The sequence below is a fragment of the Phaenicophaeus curvirostris genome, chromosome 1 (genome assembly GCF_032191515.1).
Source record: "Phaenicophaeus curvirostris isolate KB17595 chromosome 1, BPBGC_Pcur_1.0, whole genome shotgun sequence".
NCBI lineage: Eukaryota > Metazoa > Chordata > Aves > Cuculiformes > Cuculidae > Phaenicophaeus > Phaenicophaeus curvirostris.
In genome coordinates this window covers 119,867,541-119,893,397 of record NC_091392.1, presented here as the reverse complement: position 1 = coordinate 119,893,397, position 25,857 = coordinate 119,867,541, and the positions used below count along the sequence as shown (strand labels likewise).

At 42.4% G+C, this 25,857-nt stretch overlaps 1 protein-coding gene across 2 annotated transcripts in view; it reads right to left on the bottom strand.

Annotated features, from left to right (window-relative positions):
* The window catches only part of MED14 (mediator complex subunit 14), a 38,589-nt gene extending 29,862 nt beyond the window's left edge, over window positions 1-8,727 (bottom strand). For both annotated transcript variants that reach the window (XM_069872885.1, XM_069872881.1), the window contains exons 1-3: window positions 8,315-8,727; window positions 5,989-6,015; window positions 468-573 (exon numbers count right to left, since the gene is read on the bottom strand). In XM_069872885.1, coding sequence (XP_069728986.1) covers window positions 468-573; window positions 5,989-6,015; window positions 8,315-8,496 — 315 coding nt within the window. In that variant the 5' untranslated portion in view covers window positions 8,497-8,727. The remainder of the gene's footprint in view (window positions 1-467; window positions 574-5,988; window positions 6,016-8,314) is intronic.
* Window positions 8,728-25,857: the final 17,130 nt, after the last annotated feature.

Below are 25,857 nucleotides of genomic sequence, written 5' to 3'. Positions count from 1 at the left end.
GAACAACTGTTCTGGCTATTTCTTACATTCGTACACAAGGACACTTTAAATCTGTGTGTCATTTCTGATACTGTGGAGGATCTGTAAAGCCTCACAGCTCTTTATCTGATGATTGCTACTGGAATGCAACCATACTTGTTCGTAATCACTCAGGCCTTGTTTTTTTTGCAACATTCCGAACTTTATTCCTATTGAACTAATAGCAGGATGGAAGCGATAATAAGAACTAACATACCGAGATCACCATCTTGCCTGTCCTATCACCTAATCCTCAAGCACTCCTGAAACTACCTTTCGCTTTCTGCTGCTGCTGAAGATTATGCAGTTTCTAAATAGGAAGAAATTGCTTACAATTTAATATTTATTTGCGTACAAAATAGGCTTTTTAAAAAAAACACTTCTATACTAAAGAGAAGCAAAGATGTACCTTAGAGATTATTTCATACCAAACTCTATTGCCAACTTACCGCACATTTTTCCACCTTTCCAGCATTATTAGCCCATTTGACTAAGGCTAATAAACGAACAAACAGTTGACGAGTGCGACTTGCAAACTGTACTATTTCTATTTTTCTGGAAATAAAAACAAATGTACATTAGGCCAGTGCTCAGATATATAACAATAAAAAAACCCGTAATGATAACTTCTAATTTGTTAATTGTCACTAACATATGGTTTCTTTGATTAAACCATCAGAAACCAAAATAGCTCACTATTGTTAATACCTAAATGTTAACAACATACACGGATTCTAACCAACCAAGATTGTCTGGGGAAACAAAAAACCAAACTCACGTGATTTAATCAGCAGTTTTATTAAGAAACCATTCCACAGTGAACTCAACTGAATTATTTTTCTAACTTTTACAGGATTTTCCCAGGGCTTATGATTCAGTTTAAAGCAGACAAGGCAACACACTTAAGGGTTTCTGGATCTGGCAGTAACATTGCACTGACCTTCACTAAAACAAATAAATAAATAAATCAGATACTGAATACAATATCACTCTAGCAATTCTAAAACATATCTACACAGCATGTTACAATGTACTACCATTTTGCCAAGAAACAGTGTGGTAGCAGGGAAGACCACAAAAATCCACTACCCTTTTATATTTCTATCCATTTCTGCCTTGCAAAGAAACTGGGATAAGGAGAAACAACCCCTAGCCAATACTCCTCCCACTGTGCTTTGTATGAAATAGTCAAAATGAGGCAGGGTGCGTTTGCATGTCTTAAGAGTTATATTTTGCAAAAGAGAATGTAACAGAGACACATCCCGATTTTCCCCCTTCATTACAGATCAATGTTGTAGATGTATTACACAAGGTGCAGATAAACAATGTAGACCTGTGATATGAAACAGTCCGAAATATGGTTTCACTTACTGTTTATAATTTCCTCCCTTTCTACAGCTTCAATCCACTATTTTCATCACTATTTTCTACTTATTTTGAACAAAAACCAAACCCAAGATGTTTTTCTGAGATGCTTTTCTGAATTAACAAAAGCATTTGGACAAAAAAAAACCCCACGAATCTGTGCAGCAGATATTGGTCTCTACCAAACAGAAGTTGTACCTCCTTCTATTCTGATCTGTAAAACATATACTCACAAAATACATAGAACCTGTTTCTGCTGAAAGTGTTGGTGTAATGAGGTTAACTCTTTTGTGCAATACATAAAGCCTAATCTCCTTGTAGCAGATGAACATCTAGGCCAGAAGCACAATACCATCTGGTCCAGTTTCTTGCATTACATGCTACAAACCTCATCCAAGGACTTGGGCATCAAGCCAATAACTTCTTTGCCTTCTACAGCATACATTTTAGAATTACATTCAGCCTGATACTAAAATTTCAAGCAGTGGACAAGCCACTGTATGTATTACATATACTGTTCTAAAATTAACTACACTATGAAAACAAGATGTTGAGCATTTTGAAACATTCAGAAAAACCGTATGGGATTTGAAAGACTTCAGAAAGCCAGTAATCCCTCAAACTCCATATAAAAGCTGCCGAAAACTAGAAGTAGTTATGTCAATCAAACTTCTGTGGTGAAAATGGCAGTACAGCAAGTTCAAACTAATATTCTGTGGCCAGAAATCAATGGTAGATAAAAACAAAATAAACTCCAAAACCAGGAAAAAAGCACAGTGATTAAATAGTTATTGATAAAACTGACTGATAATTCCAGTAACTGTTCTAACAACATCACGTATATGAAGGTACAGAAGACTTGTTACTTCTACTTCGCATAATCCTGCTTTCAGAACCATTCTTGACTGACAACTGCAATCGGAATTCACATCCATCTACTTCTCTACTATGAACCCCAAGTTTTTCAGTTTTGCTGTGTTCCTTGGTTCTTCATTTTAGCTCTAGGACCTCATGCTGGGCAGCACAAAAAAAATTATTTGAGAAAGATGAAATTCTGAGGAAGAGTACATTTACAAGGCCTATAGAAGCAAAGCAAAGTACACGAAAAAGCTTTCTAACGACCACAGTACTCAGTACATTCTCAGTTCCTCAGTCATTACTGGTAAGTTCTGATCTTGTGTGCTTAGACCCTTCAGCCTAGTGGCTGAGTCTGGGAGAGTAAAAGAAGAATATCAAGTTAAGGACCACTTAAGCAAGCTTGACATTTACAAGTCCACCAGTGCGCATGGGATGCATCCAAGGGTGGTCAGGGAACTGACCTGTGCCACTGTAAAGTTGCTCTTTCTCATTTTCAAAAGGCCATAGCAATCAGAAGTCTTGATGACTGGAAAAAGGTAGATATTGTTCCATTCTTTAAGAAGGCCAAGAAAGACCCAGGGAACTACAGGCTAGTCAATCTAAACTCAGCCAAGAAGAAAATTAATAGAACAAGTCTTTCCAGTAGCTATGTCCAGATGACATGATAATGAACACGAAAGTAGCCTGGGAAGAGCCAAAGAGCCAGCACAGATCTGCCAAGGGCAAACCATCCCTGAACAATGAGACTGCATTCTACAGGATGGACAGCTCTATGATCAACAGGAGAACTGAAGAAGGATTTATGTTGACTTTTGCACAGCTTTTGACACGCTCTCCCATAGTATCCTTGTAGGCAAACTGGTGAGATGAGAAATTACTAAGTGGACTACAAGGTAAGTGAACAACTGGCTGGACTGCCAGGAATAAAAGGCTGTGAGTAGCTACCAGCTGGATTTCTTTAATAGTGGTTACTAGTGGCGTTCCTTAAGGGTCAATACAATTTAACACATCCATCAACAACCTGCATGATGTGAAACAACATGCTCTATGGACGTTTGCAGGTGATGCCAAACAGGTCAGAGCAAACAGAAGGACCCCAGCTGGCTGAAGGAACTGACTGACAGGAGCCTAATGAAAGTTGGGCAAAAAACACAGTCAAAGTCTTGCATCTGGAACAAATCTCATGTAACAGCACAAGCAGGGTACGAAGCAGTAGCTGGGCAGCAGCTCTGCAGAAGTGGACCTGAGGATCCTGGTGGACAGGTGAACAGGCATCAGCAATGTGCCCTTGCTGTATTAGGAGCAGTGCAGCTGAGGTCAAGGAAGGTGATGCCAATCTTGAGTCCAGCAGCTGTGAGAATGCATCTGAAGCACAAACTATATACAGTTTCATACTCCTTAAGAAAGATATTGCCGTACAGGTGTGGTTAGGGGCTGGAACACAAAGAAAGGCTAAGGAAGCTGTGTTTGCTTCTGCTTGAGAAGGGTGTGGTGAGATCCTACTGCCATCTTCAAGTATCTAAAGGGGCATTACAGAGAAGATGGAACCAGATTCTTCTCAAAAGTGCAAAAGGCTGAGGGACAACAGCCATAGAACAAAACGAAAAAAAAAAAAAGTTAGACACCAAGAAAACAAACAAATACACAGCAGGACGGTCAAAGATTGAAGTATGCTCCTCAGAAAGGTTGCAGCATTTCCATCTTCGAAGATATTTAAAACTCAACTGGATATGATCCTGGGCAATCCAACCCAACTTTGAAACTGTATTTTACTTCAAGCAGAGGGTTGGACTAGGTATCTCCAAAGTAGCATTTCCAAACAGAGTTATCATCCATGTCTATGAAAGGAGTGAAAGAACACTCATTTTATCATCAGAAAAGAATGGAACTCAATGGTTCACAAAAATTAGGTGTGCCATTGCACTGTGGTTGAAGTCATAAATAATGTTCTCTTCTTCCAGCAGCTCTGAATGCCTTTTTTTAAAATCTTATGCAGATGATAATCTTCACTGCAAATTTGAGAATCAAGTCTTCTTCACTAACCACTGCAAAACCAGTAGGAAAAGTGCCTGTTTTTATGAAAGCAGTATCTTTATATAGCTCTTGGAAGTATTTAAACCATAATTCTCTTTTAAATACTTCTTAGTAAGAATGTTCATTCAAGAGTGCAGGTGTAGAATTTTTACCTTCCATTTCCTCACAACAGAAGACAGGGCCGTGTAAATTCATTATAATCCAAGTTCCACTTAAATCTCTACACGCATTCATATGTTTATCTAAGAGTTTGCCACATATTACGCTTTACTGGAAGATAAGGAATACTGAGCAAAAAAAAAAAGTCTCCATTACGAAGAAGCAAACCCCTGGATTTTCCCCAGGGCTCAGCACTATTTATTTCACAACAGAGTTCTAACATTTTTTTGGTGTGCCTTTTTTTTTTTTTTAATTCAACCACTTCTTTCTTGTTGCAAAACTTACTTATTCCTATCATTGATAACCAATAAATGACACTTTACAAAGAAAGGCCACATTATAATATGATGCATAATTTCTTGTCAGTTGTTCTTATCGCAGTGCCTTTTAGCTGGGCACTGTAGTAATGAACTTGCATTTTATGTGAATTTTATTAAAGAATATATCACATCTTCATTAATGTGTGTGTATCATGTCACCACACTAGCTTCGAGAAAGAGGTCTTGCAGCTACTGCTGCAGAAGACCAGCTACTGCTGCCATTACAGCTCTCAAAGTTAGGAAAATAAAATAATGTGGATAATTAAACTACATTCCTTAGACTTCCTCCAAGAACTGGAAAACCAAAAACAAAAAACAAAATCAAAAAAAACCCTAACCACAAGCCAAACAACAAAAATCAGATTGTTTCCCTTCATAAAATATTATGCATAAGGAAAAAGGGCACAGAGAATTATCCCAGCTCATAATTTCCTAAAAACGGGATTAATTCCACAACATGTTATGAGAGTTTTGGAAGATTTGAGATAACTGAATTAATGATCATCCTGGTACACAGAATTCTTTATTAACATTCTTAGGAATATCATAGCTAATATACTTCTCCAAAGAAAATTAGGTCAACTGGCATGTCAACACAAATAAAGGAAACAATTTTCTGACATAAAATTTATTCATAGAGACAAAAATGTAAATCAAGGGCTTTCATCTGCAGGTGGGAAGGGAGGAAAGGCCTGTTCTGGTCTCTTACATTTGTTCCCCAATAATCTTCACACTTCAAAACCACACAGACCAGAAGCAGAAAACAATGCTTGGGATCAGAAAGATCAGTAACATCGAAAAAAAAAGCAGAAAAGTTTTTACATTGTTTCCACTGTTTAACTGCTTCTTCTGAACAAAAGGTTTCTTTATCACACTAACTAGAATCTATTTAGGTTCTTCAGTTCTCTTCCACATCCATGAAAAGTAAAATGCCTAAAATGTCCTTAACAGAGTTCACCTACTGTAAGAGCAACAGCAGGCTACTGAGCAGTGCAACCACAAAAAAAAGCCCAAACAACAAAACCAAAGCCCAATAAAAACTAATATCACCATTGATGCTGAGAAAAATCTTGAAACTATGTAGTGACAGCAAGACACACAAGGCTCGTTTTCTAGCATAAAATCTAAAATTAAGAAAGAAATATTTTATTTAACCAGTTCTATATTATTCTTAACATCCTAAACAAAGTTCTGTTTTTTAACATACATTACAGGTTGTCTTATTGCAACTCACCTTTCCATATCAGTCTTTCTTGGTAATCTATATCAAAAAGGAAATTAAAAAAAGTGCATTATATAGTGCTCTATTACATTTCAGACTCCTAGAAATTTTGTTAGTAACCTTCAACTAAGTACAAGAATTTCTACATACTTATAAAGAGCATTTCAAAATTTTTACAGTTGTAAATGTTTCCTAAATACAATGAAATAACATGTTTGATTAAGGAAGTATGTAGACAGCTTTAGACAGCAGCCTAGTTAAGGGGGAAAAGTACATAAAGTCAGGTGTTTAACAGCACCACAAGCCACCTGCCACTACTCTGTACCAGGTAAACTGGAACTGGCCAAGCTAATTCAAAAGCTTGATGAAGGGTGTCAAAATCCCAAGATTTCTGCTAATCTAGTCAGACACACAGTATCACTGCCTGTGCTTTGTAATTGAAAACTCTCACTAAGCATCCATGACTAGAGTTAATTAATTCATAATAGTAATCCTAGAACATCTGCAGGTGTTAAATTGGTTGTTTCCCAACTTCCCCAAACTGAGATTCTCTTCCCTTTTTCATCAATCTGAAAGTGAAGAAATGCAATACTCCAGAACTTCATCAACGACCTGTGTGACAGATACTGCTGCATAGAGGGGACTGCATTTCTGTCATGTTCTACAGGTATCACAGGCATCTCATTTTAAAAGATGTGGTTTTTTAATTCTAGGACTAGGCTGGTGCTGGTAGAAGAAATCATATGGTTGGAGGTAAGGGGGAGAATATTTTCTAGCTGGGCTTACTAACTAGCCAAGTCCATATATCATGGGGAAATACGGTAGGAAAAAAAAAAAATCTAGCTCACTCTGCTTTTGGAGGAGACATCATATAGCTTATAAACTACTTGGTGAATCCAAGCAAGAACGTTTGTTCAGGAGCGCAGGTGTTGTTCACACCATCCATTTTATTTCATACCTTAACTATATTCTTAAGGCAAACGGACCTGTTCTATCCCTTAAAACAAGAATAAGAGACATCACAGGCACACGCTCCTGTAAGAACGCGTACAGTATCAATTACTGTCTACACACACCATAAACACACAGGAAAGACTCCTTGACTGACATTTGGAAGTCCTCGCAAGGCAAACTAAAATTCTAAAACTCCTCGTCCTTTCCAAAGTTTGAACATTCTTAACCCCAACTCAAACAAAACACTGTTTGCATACTTACCAGATACGGCATTTTATAAAGAACTAGACTTACTTTTTTCTCTTTGGTCTGTATGTCACTTCTTAAAACATACAGTTTCCCCACAAAAACCTCTAAGGTTAAACAAAGTAAAAAGGAAAGTGATTTATTCAGAGTTTGAATGCTTTCAGGGAAGTTTTCATGGCTCAAACCCACGCCTTTGTTTTGCCACTTAGAACACAACACTGGCACAGCAGTTCACGAAGTGAATCTAAATAACTTGTCTATTACCCCAAAATAATCAAACGGCACTTTTAAAAGTACCCAGGTAACTCAAAGAGTTGCAGCACCTGATGACCTCTCAGTGCCACACGTTTCAGTTTGACATAATTTGGTATCAGTACAAAAGTTACAATCGTTTTTTTTCACAGTAACTTTTGGGGGTAAATGTAAATATTTAGAAGCCTTACAGCAACCTTCCAGTACTTAAAGCAAAGCTGGGAAGGGGCTCTTTATCAGGGAGTGCAATGACAGGATGAGAGGTAATGGTTTTAAGCTGAAAGAGGGGAGATTTAGATGAAATATTAGTAAGAAATCTGTGTGAGGGTGGTGAGGCACTGGCACAGGATACCCAGAAAAGTCAGAGATATCCCATCCCTAGAGGTGTTAAAAGGCCAGGTTGGACAGGGCCTTGAACAACCTACCCAGTGGGAGGTGTCCCTGCCCATGGCAGGAAGGTTGGAACTGGATGATCTTTAAGGTTCCTTCCAACCCAAACCACACTATGATTCTATGAGTTAACCAGACAACGTACATCCAGCTGCTTTACCATTCCTCACAATCATTTTCTCTCTCTGACACACCACTCGTCAGTTTTCCCCAGGCTCCCCCAAACAGCCCTTCACACAGACAAACCCACAGGTCAGTTCCCTGGGGTGGGAAAAGGGGAAGGAGCAACCACCTCCTCCGGCTACAGCCCCCTCCCCCAGGAGAGATCCCTGGCAAGGCTTCCTCATCCTCCCGGGCCGCTGGGAGATGGAATCACTAGCTCGGGGGAGATTCCTAGCAAGGCTTTGTCACCCCCCCGACATGCCGGGAGGCGGCACCGCCAGCCCAGGCGAAGGAGAGGCGCAGGAGCGGGCCGGGAGGGACCGAGGGCACTCACAGGTCAGCCAGCACGGTGAGCTCGGCATAAGTCCGGTGCAGGAGAAAGTCGATGAGGGTGCTGAGCCGGTACCCGGGGCTGGCGGCCGCCGTCACGACGCCGGGGCCCGGCGGGACGGGAGCTGAGGCGGGGCCCCCGCCGGCCGGCACCAGCTGGTTGCTCTCCAGCTGCACCGGCGCCATGGCGGCGGCGGCGCCTCAGCCCCGCGCGGGGACCGCTCGGCAGCCCGAGGCGCCCGGCGGCACCGGCGCCCGAGCCCGGCTCGCCCCGCGCGGAGAGGGCGGGGATGCCGGGGGCGGGCGCGGGCCCCGGCGCTGGGGCGGGCGGCGGCACCGAGGGGGGCTCCGCGGCGCTCAGAGCCCGCCGGGCGCAGGGGCCGCCGCCATGATGGGGGCACGGAACCGGAAGCGAACGCCTGCGGCGGACCGGAAAGAGAACCTTTCCGGGAACGCGGAACTCGGAGGGGAAGGTGGGAGGGGGGGAGGCCGGAAGCGGGAGAACCGGATAGTGCGCGAGCGGGCGGGGCCGGCAGGGGGCGCGGTCGTAGCCGTACTAGGCGTGGTCACACTGAGCGGGCGTGGTCAAAGCACAAGTGGGCGTGGCCTAGGCGGAGGGGGCGGGGCTAGGGCTGCGCTCGACGGGGGGAAGTGAGGGGGCCGCCATTTAGTGGGCGTAGCCGAAGCCCGGGTGGGAGCGGCCAGCAGGCGGCTGGCAGAGTGGGCGTGGCCTCGTCTGAGTGGGCGTGGCCGGCGTTGCGCGGGAGCCGCCGCCGCGTGAGGGGCCGCGCGCGCGCGGGCGGGAGCGGAAGGCGGGAAGCGGGAGCGGCGGTCTGGCTGTCGCCTCGGGCGCCCTGTGAGGGCCCGGGCGGGAAGGGCCTTATCGCTCTCTACAGCTGCCTGAAAGGAGGAGGTGGCGAGGTGGGTGCTGGTCTCTTCTCCCGAGGGACCCGAGGAAACTCTTCTCCCGAGGAAACGGCCTCGAGTTGTGCCAGGGGAGGTTTAGGTTGGATAACAGGAAAATTTTGTTTACTGAGAGAGGGGCGAAACCTTGGAACAGGCTGCCCAGCGGAGAGGTGGAGTTACCATCCCTGGAGATTGGATCAAAAGAAATGTGGCGAGCAGGGTGAGGGAGGGGATTCCACCCCTCTGTTCCTCTCTTGTGAGACCTCACCAGGAGTACTGTGTCCAGTTCTGGAATCCTCAACATAAGAAGGAGATGGAGCTGTTGGAGCGGGTCCAGAGGAGGGCTACAAAGATGATCAGAGGGCTGGAGCATCTCCCATACGAGGACAGGCTGAGAGAGTTGGGCTTGTTCAGCCTGGAGAAGAGAAGGCTCTGGGGAGATGTTACAGCATCTTTCCAGTACCTGAAAGGGCTGCAAGAAAGCTGGAGAAGGACGTTTTGCAAAGACTTGTAGTGACAGGACAAGGGGTAGTAGGTATAAACTGGAGAGGGGCAGATTTAGACTAGACATTAAGAGGAATTTCTTCACCATGAGAGTGGTGAGACACTTGCACACGTTGTCCAGGGAAGCTGTGGCTGCCCCATCCCTGGAGGTGTTTAAGGTCAGGTTGGATGGGGCCTTGGGCAGCCTGATCTGGTGGGAGGTGTCCCTGCCCATGGCAGCGAGGTTGGAACTGGATGATCTTTAAGGTCCCTTCCAACCCAAACTATTTTATGATTCTATGAAAAAGTGTGATGATGTGTCACTTTGGGACATGGTTTAGCAGACGTGGTGCTTTTGGGCTGACGGTTGGACTGAATGATCTTAAAGGTCTTTTCCAACCTTAATGATGTCATGATTCTATGATTCTCCAGGAGGAAAGAATGGAGCCAGCTGCCATTCCTGAAGTGCTTCCCAGCAGCACCAAGTTTGAAAAACCTGCACAAGATAATGGAGGAGAAAAATAGGGATGGGTCTCCCATTGTATCTGGACATGTTAAAGAAACATGGGGTGAAGGAGAACCAGATTACAGATTTAGCGTCTGAAAGAGCCTTTGATGCTGTTCTTCAGGCTGTCAAGGAAAGAACAGTAGGTGTTAGCCTGGATTGGCTAATCCCTTTCTAATGAGTTGGGAAATTCGAAGCATCTGTGAAGGGTTCAAAGCGATGCTAGGTAATGGAGACTAGAGGTAGTTGGCTATGCATTCTCCTTTAAAGTTGCTGTTAAAGCTTGGGAAAGAATTGTCTATGGGGTCTGGTGATGACCACAAAACTATGGGAACTGTTACATATTTCTGTCTTCCAGATAAGCCCACACTTCTGAGGGGAGAAGGAAGATCAGTAATTGGATCCGAACATGGATTTTTTTTTGTGTACCAGTTACCAAAGTGGAATGTGTAAGGAAAGGAATGGTATATGTCCTGAGTGGTTTGTATCATGATTCACTCAAGTGTTAAACCATAAATTTGTGCCTTATGTTTACAAAGAAATCCCCAAAATACACACACTGTAGGCACTAAATATCCAAACTTCTCTAAGTAAGTGCAATAAAAAAGTCCAACATGTTTTGTATTAAATGTAGACTTAAAACCCTCTTCTCTTACTCATCTCTTTCCAAGGGGAAAGTAAGCAAGAAACGGAAACATTTTATTTCCAGCCCGAAGGATGCATTATTAATGGTTTAATTAAAAAAAAAACCAAAAACACAACGTATACACCTATGCCAGCAATGAGGTTAGTCAGTGATGTTCCCACAGGAAGCATGTTTCTTGCTCCAGGTTAATAGCCGGTTGCCAAATGACAGCAGCTTTGCTGGCAGGCAAACTCTCCCATAAGTTCTGAGAAGGACCTAAACAGTTTATTGAGCAAGATGGACCGTTCAGGCCGTGCTGGCACTCCAGCTCCTGCGTCTCTGTACAGGCTGCCAGCTGATGACTCCATTCCAAGGAGAGGAGGCATATGTAGTGAAGCGCTGTCTCTCACCCCTCTGGGTGGGAAGGGGCTGGGCTGGGTTGCTACAATTGTGAATGGTGCCATCCCAGAGCTTTGTGGACTGTTTCAGTGGCAGAGACACAAACCTGTGAGCCTTGGAGAGGCGGTGGGTGCTGATAGTGCTCTGGGAGTTTTTTACTCCTAAATTCACTAGAACTTATTGAGACTTGAGTTTTGCATTTGTTTTTGTTTCTATTTGGCTTTTTTTTTTTTAGGCTAATGAGTTCTTTTTCACTGAAGGTGAAAGAAACATGTACTTTGCACTGTTTAAAAAAATAATCTATAAAGGATGGAACAACAAATGCTCTCTGGGTCATGTTTTGCTACAAGCAAGTTATTCGCTGAATATATTTTAAGTTCTTGCCTCCCTGTGGCAAAGGCGCATTTTTCCTAATTTATGATAATAATTTCTTTCCATTATATGTCAGAATAAATGCAATCTGCCCACTTTATGGTCAATTTGTTCCACTGTTGAAGAAAATACCAACTTACATGTACTATAATGTGACTAGACTATCTATGAGTGCTATAACTTGTAAATACAGGCTTTTTATTGTTCTTTTCCCTTCTTCTCATTTCTTCTCTTCCTATTTAGTCCATAATAAAATTCCATTTGATTTCAGCAGCACAGGCTCAGGCTTTATTGATGAAAAGGCAGGTGGGAAATTGTGATACAATTTGACTTTGGCCCTGTTAGAGTTGTTCTTGCTTGGAGAAGCTCTGGTTTTGGTTAATTTGTCAGTGTTGGCTGGGGAGGGGGAGGATATCCTCAGCTCAGTTGCCTTTCTCCACTTCTCTTGAAGAGGGGAGATTAATCAGAGCTGTGGCAGGGATCATGCTGAGCTCTCCTCTCACATGGCTGCATAGTTAAGAAGCTCTTGATGTTTTCTAAGGAAGGAGGAGCAGAGACAGAGAAATCCTGAAAGCTCAGGGCTTGCACTTCTGTGGACACAACAATCGTGCTTTTGGGAGCCTTGGCAAGATCGGTTGTTTCAGCAGTAAGCTGGGGGGAAGTATTAGGAGTTAAAAAAATCAGGTGACTGTAAAAGAAATACATACATCTGCTGCTTCTTATTGCCTTTCTGAGGCTGGCAGCATTACCACTCTGACACAAGCGCTTCTAAGAAGGATGAGCATTGTGTCTAAATTCAAACTCCCAGCTTGTAGGAATTGGAAATAGTTTTTGGAATCATATTGGGGTGGCAAAGGCAGAACTACAGGAGAGAAAAAGCTGGGGCAGTGGGGCTGCTGAAAAAAGTAAGAGGGCTTCTGGGGGAGAGCACGCTCCCTGCACAGTGCTTTCACATGGACCTGAATAGTTGCACGGTTGTTGGGTAGACTAGAGATAACACTTGTATAATGTATCATTTTCCCTAAGGATAGTGAAGAGAGTTGGATCTTTCACGCTATAAAAAGGGGCAAAGCTTCGTTTCTGATTCAGGCTTTTGGTTCCTCCAGTCCTATAGATCCTCAATTTCTTAACATTTAAGTGCATGGATGAAAAATGATATATCTGATTGTGGACTGCACATCAGGCCTGCAGTCATTTTATAGGCAAATTTGTTGCACATCATAGATAACAAAATTTATTCTTCAAGGTAAATGATGCTTTCTAAATGCAATTCTCCAAGTAGCAAACCAGACTCCAGGTACGGTACAACAGTGCGTTTCTGGAGAATAGTGAAGCAGAAGTAATGACTCATCTGAAACATAATCCAAATTACAGTGTTTCATACAGCAGTGTGTGTTACTAAATTACAGACCCTGAAAGATCCATTGTGAGTTACAGAATTTGCAGTTCGCAAGGGTTAAAGGATAATTCAGCATAAAATAGAATCTGATTTTATTTGATAGGTGTGGTATATTTTTCTGTTAGTTGATCAACCATAATTGATCTGTTTCTATACTGTCTAGTTACTGAGATTATTGTATTTTAGTAAAACTTCTGAATCTGCTGTTGAGGACTTTTTAAAGGCCATGACATTTTAACAGTCTTGAGATTACTGTTGTGCTTTCCTGTCGGTTCTTTGCTAAGAGGTCAGCAGTGCCCGTTTGTGGGGCAGAGGAGGATGGCTGTGTTTGTGTGGGTTTTTCAGACCACTGAAATACAGATTTCTACAGGATTTTCATTTGTGTTCATTCTCTCAATTCAGCAGTTTTTAATCTTCTGCCATTTTAAGCCAATGGCATTTTCTAGTAGTAATGGGAAGAGAACAGGCCTGGCTAGTCTCATGCATGCAGTTGGCTCTCGCTTCAGGATTTCTTGGAGGCAGGCACTGCCTCACACATTCATGCAGTGCAGCACTGGGACTCCTGTCCAGCTGAGTGACCTGATACATGGGGCATGGCTGACACATATATTTAGCTTGGTGACCAGCTCTACCTGCCTCATCTCATCATAGAGCATGGGCAAGGTCTTGGAGCTGCAGGGGATCCCAGGAAGTGCCTGGCAGGAGGATCTGGCAGGGACACAGGGAAACTGGGGGGACGTCCTTGCAGGGGGCTGCCCAGCTTTGTAAGCTGTCTCCAGATGTCAGCTTGGCCAGCTCCTGCTACCTGCATCGTGTCCACTGCTGAGCGATGGATGTCTGGCAGGTTGCACGAGCAGCCTGGTAGTCTGCTACGTTAGGACTGTGCTGTTGTCATAGTGCACTGCGTAGCCTGGCTGAAAGGACATTTGTGCTCAAGAAAGGCTTGGGAATTCCCAGCCCAGGAATACTGCCAGATCTTTCCAGTGCAGATGGTGCCAAGGAATCAGAACATCAGCTTCTTCCAATGTTGTTATTAATAACACTTTGTGACTCCAAGCAAGCCATTTCTTCTCCACGCTTGAGCTTTCCCACTTGTGAAATAGCCACAGTAGTGATTGCAGCCTCTGTACATGAATATTTATCCAAGCGTGCAGCCAAATATTTTAAATTGTCTTCTCTTCGTTACCATAGTGGGGAGCCTAGAAGCCTAACTTCAGACAGGGATTTGTTGTCAAAACCTGTTGATATTTAGCTGTGGTGTGAGCAGTATCATAGAGCTAATGGGAAGGACAGCAGATGGCTTTTTTATTTCCAGAGAAGTTAGACATTTGCTATTCTTTGGAGCCGTGGGACAAATGTTCAGTGGGAAGGAGGTATACAGTATAGCACTCTACAAGACAGCCTCCCTAGCTATCCTCTGTTTGTGTGTTTTAGAGCTTGGTCATTGCATTTCTCTGTCAGTTTTTTTATCAGACAACTGTTTAATCACACAGGCACCTCCTGGACTTGACATTTAAGCATTCTTTTAATAATAAAAAACAATAGCACACAAATATAGTGCAAAGATTTCTTGTTAATCACTTAATTTATAGTGTTGTGACATTTAGCAATGTTATATACAAATGCCTATATGAATTATGACTAATAAGAGTTTGATATCTTTCATCCTTTTCAGAAGACATCAGAGAATCAGATACAGTGTGGGAGAGTTCCCACACATAATATCAGTTCAGGGCTGAATATTATGAACTTGGAAAGCTTCAACTTTGTATTCAATAGAAGTTAAGGTATGTATTTAAATTCTAATGAGATATCATGCATCACTATACTTGAAACACATACCAACAGACAAAAAATATGTAGACATTTCCATTGTAGCACTTGCATGAATGTAAGACTCTATGATGTATTGATAAAAGTCCAGTTGAAAAATATCAATGACCTTTTCATAGCAAATTATTTTATAGCCAGTATCGTTATTAGTGATAACATTATTGCTTGACAGTACAGTACTTTGCAACACAAATTGCCCATTTGTGAATTGTACAAGGCTGTTGTATCTACAGTAGAGCATTCTTTGCAAAAGTGTGTGTGTTAGAGAAAAGGGATTCATAGCTTGTTACTGCACAAGTGCTCTGCTTATTTTTCTGCTTATTAAGAGGGCTACAAAGGGAACCAGTTAAAAAATAAACAACCTATAAGTTTTTAAGAGAAGTTGTGTCTCTTTGATCTACTTTGTTTGTAGGATTAAGTTTGGCAACTATTTTTTGGAAGCGTAGAAAACATATAGTAACAGATTGAGAGTCCTTAGTGAGTCACTTGTAGTTTATGAGACAGTGTGCTGCTGTGAGACAGAGGATCTCTTGTGCAGCGTGTGGTAAAGTACACTACAGTTCTAATTATACGTTGTGAACAACTTAAGAAAAGAAACATTCTTCAAGTCATAAAATAGAATGTTTGATTTTATTTGAATTTACAAAAGTCTCCTGTCTTACAATAATGCAAAATGGATTATTTTTTAAATGCTGGACATAGTCTGAGCTGCTTTGGGGGCCTATTTACTAACAATGCTGATAGCCACTGTAAATTTTAAATTGATTTGTCTTTATCATTTGGGGGCCTATTTACTAACAATGCTGATAGCCACTGTAAATTTTAAATTGATTTGTCTTTATCAGACTGGAACTAAAGCTAGCTAAAGTCCTTGCTATCCTTAAAGGAGTTTATTTTCATTATTATTATTATAATCAAGTTAATTACAACTCAATTTACTATTTCAACCATACAAGCTGCATTTTTTCTGTGGGTCAAAAATGCTTTGTTCACAAGTAATTCTGAAATAGGAGCAAAACAGTAACATTCTTCCCGGACCCCACATCTTTGAAAAGTTAACAAAGGAAATAGAACCCCTGATCTACTGCATGGCAGTGAAGTGATGAATTGCACTGTTCAATCATTGACTTGTACAACTTGACAATACCATCCATAACCTGTGATTTCTCCCTGTCTTAACAGTCCCTGGGTGTTACTCACAGAATTTGAAAAAAACATACGTACGCTAAAAAAATATGAAGTGAGCACTTATTCAACCTAAAAGTACTTTTGGCCTAAAAGATTTATCTGTGCAAACACCTAAAGAGATGGAGAGAGTATCAGGGAAGTAGATCTGATTAGTCATACCCAGTGGGAGAAGGACTGCAGCTGTGAAATATTATGCCCTAAACACAGAAGTAGACAGCTCGATTGTGTTTAACTGCTGCTGGCTAATACATTCAGACAGTGCAAACTCTCACGCTCTTCTAAAGACAAGGGTGGGTACCAGAACATGCTTAATTGCGAATGCTTTGAAGATTGGCAGCTGTGGTCAGATAACATTTAAATGCTTAAAATGGAACAGGTTGCCCAGGGAAGCTGTGGCTGCCCCCTGCGTGGAATTGTTCAGGGCCAGGTTGGATGGGGCCTTGGGCAGCCTGGTCTGGTGGGAGGCAGGGGGATTGGAACTGGCTGATCTTTAAGGTCCCTTCCAACCCAAGCCATTCTATGATTCTATGAAATGCTGACCCTCCCTTTCAGAAATAAGGACGCAAAGAATTATGCCTGAGCTACCATTTTCCACCCAAACTTTGGATGTAAAGGGAGTTGTCTTGAGTTTCTTTGTTAAGATGCTATCCATGAAGTTTCCTTCTTGCAGAGCTTTTAGAACGAGCTATTTTTTTTTCAGAAAAGATAAACCAGCAATTTTTTGTTGCAGTTAGGAGAAACTTACCTGAACTCCACCTGTGTCACAAATCTCTGAAGTGTCAGCTATGGCAGAAGGGGATGCTGAAACAGGTTTGGCTCCAGGGACTGAAGAGCTACTTACATGTCTAGTTGTGAAAGTGCAGACTTGGGTGATTGTTAGCGAACTTCAGCAACCCCTCACTGTCCATTAAAATTGAAAGAAAAGTACAGTGAAAAGGCAGAATATTACATCCATAGCAATGCAGGAATACAGACTCTCTAGTGGATTATAGGGTGTTTTGCTCATGAATAAGAGGAGAAGGTTGCTCTCAGATGCCATAGGGGCCTGTGCATGGGCAGCAGTTCCAGTCAGTGCTAGTTTTGAAAGATCAGTCAGTGTCGGTTGAGGGTGGAGTCACCTCTGTGTGAGGATCCTAGTTCCCCTGGAAGCACAAACTTCGTATACCTAACTAAATATTGGCTGTTGTGCCAGAGGCATATGCAGTGCTTTGTGTGGGGTCAGGCAGCACCTGACTAAGCAGTTGTTTTAGAGACTTTTCTGAGTCACAGGCCTCATCCTGAGAACTGCATATAGCCCCACTGATTGCAAAGGTTGCAGAAGGCACAGTAGAAACTCAGTAAATCCTAGCAACATTTTATTTCCAGTTGAGGTTCGGTTGGGAAAGCTGTAGCTCCTTCTATCTTTTTCTTTTGTTTCTTAGGAAATTATCCTGAAACTGGGCACTTCTTGTGAAAATGCCTTCTCAACAGAAAATACGGCACTGTGTGATGATTCCTTAATGCACACTGAATAAATCACATGGTGAAATGACTGAGCTTCACCTCTGTACGTCACTTATTAAAATTGGTTCCTTCAGGCTTGAGAGCAGGATTGGAAAGAAGAGCAGTAGCAAAGCTGTCTTTCTCCCTCTAGTGCCTACAGAGTCAGGCTTTTCAGAGTGTGACAGCTCAAAGTAAGACTGAAAGAGATGAAAAAAAAAAGATGTCTTTCTGCAATGTATTTGGGACAAGTAAAACCACATTCACAGCTAATTTGAAGCAGCCTTCAGAATGCAATATAACACCTTACTAACTTACTTGTACTTAATCCTGGTATTTTTAGAAGCCATCATGCAATTCAGCAGTACTTTCAGCCCATATTTCCTTTGTAATGGATTGGCCTGGTTTCAGCTGGGACAGAGTTAATTTTCTTCCTAGTAGCTGGTATAGTGCTGTGTTTTGATTTAGAATAATGTTGATAATACACTGATATTTTCATTGTTGCTAAGGAGTCAAGGACTTTTCACCATCTCATACTGGTCTGCTAAGGAGAAGCACAAGAAGCTATCAGTCAGGACAGCTGACCCCAACTGCCCAAAGAGATATTCCATACCATATGACATCACACTCGGTATATAAACTGGAGGAAAGCTGGCCAAGGAAACCGTGGCATGGGAACAGAGTCAGGCATTGGTCCATGGGTGGTAAGCAATGCTGCTGTGCATCGCTTGTTCTGCATATTCTTTTATCATCATTATTTGGGGCACAACAACCCTGTGCAGTGCTACAGACTAGGAGAAGTCTGCCTCGAAAGCTGCCTGGAGGAGAGGGACCTGGGGGTGTTGGTTGACAGCCGACTGAACATGAGCTAGCAGTGTGCCCAGGTGGCCAAGAAGGCCAATGGTGTCTTGGCTTGTATCAGAAATGGTGTGACCAGCAGGTCCAGGGAGGTTATTCTCCCTCTGTACTCGGCACTGGTGAGACTGCACCTCAATTACTGTGTTCAGTTCTGGGCCCCTCACCACAAGAAGGATGTTGAGGCTCTGGAGCGAGTCCAGAGAAGAGCAACAATTCTTCACAGAAAGGGTCACTGGGCACTGGAACAGGCTGCCCAGGGAGGTGGTTGATTCACCTTCCCTGGAAGTGTTTAAGGCACGGGTGGACGAGGTGCTAAGGGGCATGGTTTAGTGTTTGATAGGAACGGTTGGACTCGATGATCCGGTGAGTCTCTTCCAACCTGGTGATTCTATGATTCTATGATTATTATTCTCTTCCTTTTCTGTCCTACTAAACTGTTTTAATCACAACCCATGATTTTTACCTTTTTTCTTCTGTTTCTCTCCTCCATCCTGCTGTGGAAGCGGGGAGTGAGTGAACAACTGTGTGGTTGTTTTAGCTCCCTGATGGGTTAAACCACAACATGCATGACACTGTTCTATTTCTAATTTTTAATTCACAACTCATTTTCTGACAATAAGCTTTGCTCACACACAGAAGATAATACTGATTTAACTAAATTAACTGATTTAACTAATTAAATTAATTTAAGGGAATTAAACATACATGCTCCTTTTTCTCCCCCCCCCCCAGCGTGCCCTTTTTAACTTGGCTAAAGAGTGTGCCCTTTGTCACAATCTAGCATGAACTGGTGAAGGCCTGCCTTCACTGCTTGCCCCTGTCTGATTTTCTGCTACATGATGAGATTTTGATTTAGTTGAACGTTTTTTAATCTGAAACTAGGAGGGTAAAGTCACCTTCATAGACTTGGGGTTCTTTGCCAGAGGGCTACCTCCTTGACCAGTTTTGTAGGGCAAGCACCCCTGCAAGTACTGGATCACAGCAATTTGAATGGATAGAGTTGGAGGCTTTTGAAGACAGTGCCTCTTCCTTTGGTGGTTTATTGTTTTTGATCATATGGGAACTCAGGGTACAGCTGTATCAAGTGTAAACAGTCCTATTTTGTCTGTGCCTGGTTTTATCGTGATGCAGTATCTCCCAGCCAGAAGGCTTAAGTTAGCTTTGGGCTGCAAATGAAAACAAAGTCCTCTAAACCATGGTTTCTCTTTGTTGTGGAATATCTAATCAGGACTCTGGAACAGGCATTTGGAAACCTGTTCTCTGTGCAAGCATACGAATTAAACTTATCAAGTAGATTGTGTTAAGGCTGTGCTGGAACAGAATGGAACTCGCAGAGGTCTCTTTGATGTTTTGTGGGGTTTTTTTTCCCCTAAATGTATAATATGCTTTCTTACAGAGACATGCAGAAAACCCCCTTCAGGATCTCACAGAGCACTGGTCAGAGGTACCATACATGTACCAGTGCAACAAGAGGTAAGAAGTTGGAACAAGGGACACGGAAAATTTTCTGGAGGGAAACAAAGAACGCAAACCAAAACCAATTCTTCTTTCTTCAGCTTGCTAGAATGTAGATAAGAAGAAAACTAATGTTTCTAGGAATTGGTTTGTGTACGTGGCAAGGCTGCTGGGAAATGTGAACACAGGTACTCAGAACATAGTGATGCTGCATCTTTCCCTGCACAGATCCTTTTATTCCATATGAAGAGTGTCCTTTTGTAGTTTAGGTTAATCTGTTTCTAAAATGTGAAAGAAAAGAGACCAGATGGTCCTTTAGTGCAGAATATCTGCTGCAGAGTAACTATCAGACCAATTTCTATATGTGAAGAAGTTCTAGCTTAATTGCGGTTAATCCAGTCAGAAAAGAGCAACAAATCTCTATGCCTAAGAAGTATTTATCAGTCTAAAATGTGAAAAGAAAGCAATGAAAACTTGTCCAGAGAGTGCTGAGTCTAAGGCCTCATCTGGAACTCACCCTTCATTTTACCCCAAGGTTTGGCTGTGTAAGAGATTCACAATTTGTGTTTGTATTGTATCACTGCTTTGTTTGTCACATTACATGAGGAAATTGTTTCTAGGACTTCACTGTGGTGGTAGATTGTATACCCGCCTCCCGGAGAGGGAGGCAAAAAGATAAGTGAATGATGTGGCAAGTGTTTATCAATTGTAGGTATTTTACGTGAGTGCCTGAGTATGGGAGAACTCGGACTCCTCGCATGCTGTCAACTGCACCTAACCTTGATACCCAAAGGAGCTGATGTGAATAGAGCTCCTGTGCACATGCACAAACACAGGTAGTAGAGCTGTGTCTGTGTGCGTAGCAGCAGGGAGGGCTGAACCTGACCAGGGCCATCACCCTCTCCTCTGATAAGCCATAAATCACAGTATTCAGAAAGTGCAGGAGAAGCAGGAAAGAGCACTGAAGATTGCTACTGTCATCCTCCCCCCTCTCTGCCTAAGTAGGAAAACCTGTCTTCAAGCACAGAACAATTTCATTCAGTGGTCTGTTTAGTCCTTCCCTTCAGAGCACTGTTTCATTTTCAAACACAAAACACTCAAACTATCTTGTAGTGATTAAATCCCCTAAGCAGAGCAACCTGCAAATGGTGTTTCTCCAATCTTACTCCAGCATCGCAACATGTCAGAAGGTCTTTTCTATTCTCCTAATTTTTTAAGGAGTTGTCTGGCTCGTTCTCTCAACGCCTGGTAATCTTCTACAACCCACAAATAACTGTTCTTAAACTGGGTCCATCTCTGAACAGATGTGGTTTGCATTAAGATGTGTGATGCTGCAACAGGAAACCAACTTGCTTCAGAACCAGATTCACTATTTGCAGTAGTGCTGGACCATGAGTAGAAACTCGTGACAAACTTTGACTCAAAAAAAATACATTAGTCATAGGAAAAAGGGAGAAAGTTAGAGAAATGAAGAAATCGTAGGAACCCAGAGGAAGCCAGATTGCTTTTAAGTTGGCAAGAGGCAAGAGAAATGTGATCCATAACTTGTCATGACTGATGGGAATGAGAGCTAACTGGGATACTGATTAGGCCACTGGAGAACTCTGGTTTAAGGAGTCTTAGAAAAAAGGTTCTTTTTATTGAACTGATTGCTAGGGCAGGTACCTATTGCTTAGATGTTTGTAGTTTAGACTATATTTTTCTGCATACATTCTGAATGCTAAAAGTTACAATGAAGATAGGAAATGAGAGTAGTTCTGCTTAACCCATGAAAAGAGGTTGAGTGCCTGGCTGAAATAAAGTATCTGTCATCTTCCACAAATTTTGTAATCAGAACAGAGATTACATTTTGAAGGATTCAAAGATCTCCACTTACTATTTAATTTTTGCACCGTTTGGAGTGTGTATTCTGCACATGCTTCTGTCGCAGCCTGAGCAAGAAGGGCTGGGGCAAGGCTGTCATGGGAAAAGCAGAAAATTAGAAAAGCCAGTTCATCGTTAGGAGAATGCTGAGATGCCACATGTGCATTAAAAAATTACTCTTCCAAACAGAGAGAGGACCTGCAGTTTCTGTAATTGCTGGTGTTTGTGTCCACAGAGCAAAAGAAATGGAGCTCTCAACTTGTTAGGTAAGAGAGGGTGGTGGTGTCAGTAGGGACAAACTACTGTTCCAAGATTAAGGGCATAGGGAGAAGTCCTCTTTGTTTTGGAAGAACAGTGGAACTGGTTGTGATAATTACCCCAAAAGTTTCACATTAGTCTCTTTTTTTTCCCTTTATGTAATCTGTACTTTACAGATTTATGGGGTGTAAGATTATCTCCTTTGACCTCCTATATATCACAGACCCTTTTGTTACACTGAGCCAACCCTGTTACTGAGCATAACATGATCAATGAAGTTTACCCTGTCCTTGGTATTGCACATATTGAAGAGGTGTCCAATCTTGGTCTGAAGATACCAAAAGGTGGAGCACCCAAGGTTTCATTTCAGAGAGGAATCACTTTCCTAGTTTGACAGCCATGCTGCTATTAGCTCTGCTTATGCGCTCCTCCATTAGACTCCACAACGGCACAAGTCATCGTTGATACAGTTTTCAGTGTTTCACATATTTGCTATAACATCCCAAGAGACAGATTTTCCTACAGGAGGAAGTTTCAAGTGCTGTACTTGGAGGGGTTCTCTGTAACACTCTCATGCTATGAATTGTGGTAGAACATGCCAGCTGAGCAAAGAAGAGAAAGAAATTGAAATACAAATTCATTACTGCATAGCTAGAACAGTGAAAATAAATTCCCTCTGTTTCTAGGCATCTATAGTGTATTCCCAACTAGGGATAACATTAGTGGAGACAAACTGAGCTCTTTTGATCCCTTTCTGCTGTGAAAAGGGTCAATCCTTCATACTTGCTCTTCATACTCCCTCCTACATGATCCTGACTCATCCTTGGTCTGACTTTCATATTCACTGAGCTGATCCAGCTCATTAACCCATCATCCAAAATGTCCCTTTTTTACTTCTCTGAATTTATTTTCTGCCAGTTCAGTGAGCTGAATCGGCTCAGCAAGGGATCAAGTAAGTGTCCAAAGTGCTGTGAAGAAGCATGGGTGGGCAACATAAAGGTGGAAATAGGGGAAGAGGAAAAAGACAGGAAAAGGCACACAAGGTAAAGGAACAAGACTGCTTCTTTCACTGACAGAAAGCCTTAAAATCCACTGAACTCACCTTGTCTGATCACATCTTTAGGAATGTGATCGGAGTCCCTATGGAGTTAATGTCAACAAGGGATTAGAGTGCCTATGGAGTTAATGTAGACAAGAGAGTTTCTTTAGGGGGTGGTTAAAAAGGAAATAAAGGGAAGTAATCCGATTCCGATGCATACGTTAGGCAAGGTAAATATGTCTGTTCTTTACTGCAAAGACACCTGTGGATTAAAGCTTTAAAACATAGTTAATGACTAAATGCCAGGAAAACAAAAGTAATGGTCTTTAAATGCAGCAGTAGTATTCCAAGAGCTCTAAAAGGCCTCACGTACAATCAGAAAGACCATCTAAGTTCAGAGAGCAGAGCATAGGCTCAGGTAAGTCAGCTGCGTGAAGTCAGTGTCGAGCATATGTTGGTGAAGCTGATGTCACTTGGAGTTTGCTCAGGCAAAAAAAATCCGGAATGATCCTCCAGCATATGCCTTGTTTCCAGCAGACTTTCCCATGCCATTCCCTGCGTGCCACCAGCTCTCTCCCTAACTTTGTTTCTCTCTTGCTCTTTTCACTTCCACCATTATTTGTAAAACTACTACTGAAAATGACCTACATAAATAAATAAATTGAATTAATATATTATGAGGGAGAGAATGAGTGTGTGAGTGTGTGTAGGTGGATGACATGGAGAACCAGGCTGGTGGGAGCAGCAGGAGCTCTCAGTTCATTTGCTGTCAGTGGCAGAGTCCCAGGGAGGATAAGGACATGAAGTATGTGGTTGTGCAAGGTGCAGAGTCCCTTCGTCTTCTGTCATTTTTGGAGATAAATGACAGCATTTCCATACTTTGCCAGTAGAGGCTTCAAGGAAGGAAGAAGAGGGCAGCAGCCTATACCTGGGATTTTCAGCCTTTTTTTTAGTTTGCAAATCCCTAAGGGTTTCTCCCATATAGCAACTCTTTTCATAATTACCTTTCATAGAGCCTTTTAAAATAACCAATGGACCCTCAGGGGCCTGTGCAACTGAGTTGCTCACTTCCGGGTAATGCAATACAGGAGAAACTTCCTTCTTGCAAGAACAAGGCTGGAAGTGTAATTCCAGAGTTGATGTTGGTTGGATCCTCTCAGTTTTAATCTCTTCTCCATGGAAGACACTAGCCATTATGTTAAACAAATAGCTGAGCCACTGGCTATTTGCCATGCCACTGAATCCTAGGATGTTTTCTGTAGGAGAGCATGGGTCAAACTCTGCAGTGCAGTACGGATGCAATGCTCCCTCAAGATTTCCCACATCAGGCTCCAGAGGAGAAATGCACCCATTGCGCTGTGTTGCAGAGCCATGCACGTGAGCAGCTTTGCTCTTCAGGATGGGGCATATACAGCTAGAATTCAACTGCTGGCAGAAAGACATTTATATTATTAAATGGATAAGTGCAGGGGGAAAAAAAGTGGTTTAATTATCAGCAGTGTTTCCAGTAAGCGCTTCATAACCCTGACATAGCAGCAGTCCTCTCTTTTTCTTTTTTTTTTGTAGAGTAGTTAAAATCTTCATATGATATTTCCAGAATAAAAGCTTGTATTATTGTACCTGGTAGATTCAGCATCTTTTTGAAGAATGCTTGGAGATGCGTGTCCATATTTATCCATTTTGCATGCAGACATGTTTCCTCTCGCCTTTTCTGAGAATGTGGCTCTAGAGCACTCTTCATAGGAGTCTCTGTATCGCTTTCAAATGGTAAATAATAGGACTAGAGCTAAAGAAGTCTTTTCCTCCAAAACAAGTGCAGCTTGTTCCTGATCACTTCTAAAAATCCATTGTTGCCTTGACACAACTCACTCTTGACAGTTGTCCACTAGAGCTGTTGTGGGAGGTCCAAATAGCACGCTGCAGCCAGCCCTGAGGTAGATTATCCAATTGCTGCAAAACTCTGGAAAGCAAAACACAATTTGTCAATTTTTTTTTTTTTCAGTATTCAGGGTAGCAGCAGAGAACACAATATAAAGGATGGAGTATTGTTGGTTGAAGGCTATGCCTTGGGGAAGTTGTCATGTTCTGAATTGATTTTTACCTTAAACTTACCGTTTTTTAATGCAGGAGTAGGGATTACAGTAATAAAACCTAGAAATCATAAGTACACTTATAATGCTGGTCAAGTGCAAATCCCTCAGATGATAAGAAAGGGGCATGGTCTGCCTATCAATCACTCACAGAAAGAACAGTCTCTACAGATTACTCTACAGTGATTGCTCTTAATCAACCCTTTACTCATCTGAGAGATGCTGTTAACATGTAAAGTAGGCCAGGTTGCCATCTGACTTATTGACAGTCAGTCGAGAGGCTGAGTCTAGAGTTTGTTGCAGATGTGTGTGTACGTCCAGGGTTACCTAATTTGGTGCAAGAAGAAGAAGAAGGAGAGAATTGAAAGAAAAATCTGGGGAGTTGCACAAGAAACCTCATAAAAGTGAATCTGGGTGCCTCCTGAATTAATGCCTTGTGAATGTCACTGCCAAGGTAAAGGGCATCACCCTGCACTCTTGCAGAAAATACTGCTCCTGTAGGACCCAATTGCTCAACATTGTTTAGACTAGACATAAGGAAGAATTTCTTCATGACAAGAGTGGCGAGGCGCTGGAACAGGTTGTCCAGGGAAGCTGTGGCTGCCCCATCCCTGGAGGTGTTCAAGGCCAGGTTGGAAAGGGCCTTGGGCAGCCTGATCTGGTGGGAGGTGTCCCTGCCCAGGGCAGGGGGAATGGAACTGGATGATCTTTAAGGTCCCTTCCAACCCAAAGCATTCTATGATTTACATGCCACAGAGGCTTGCTCTGTGCCAAGGTAGCCAAAAGGGCTGTACA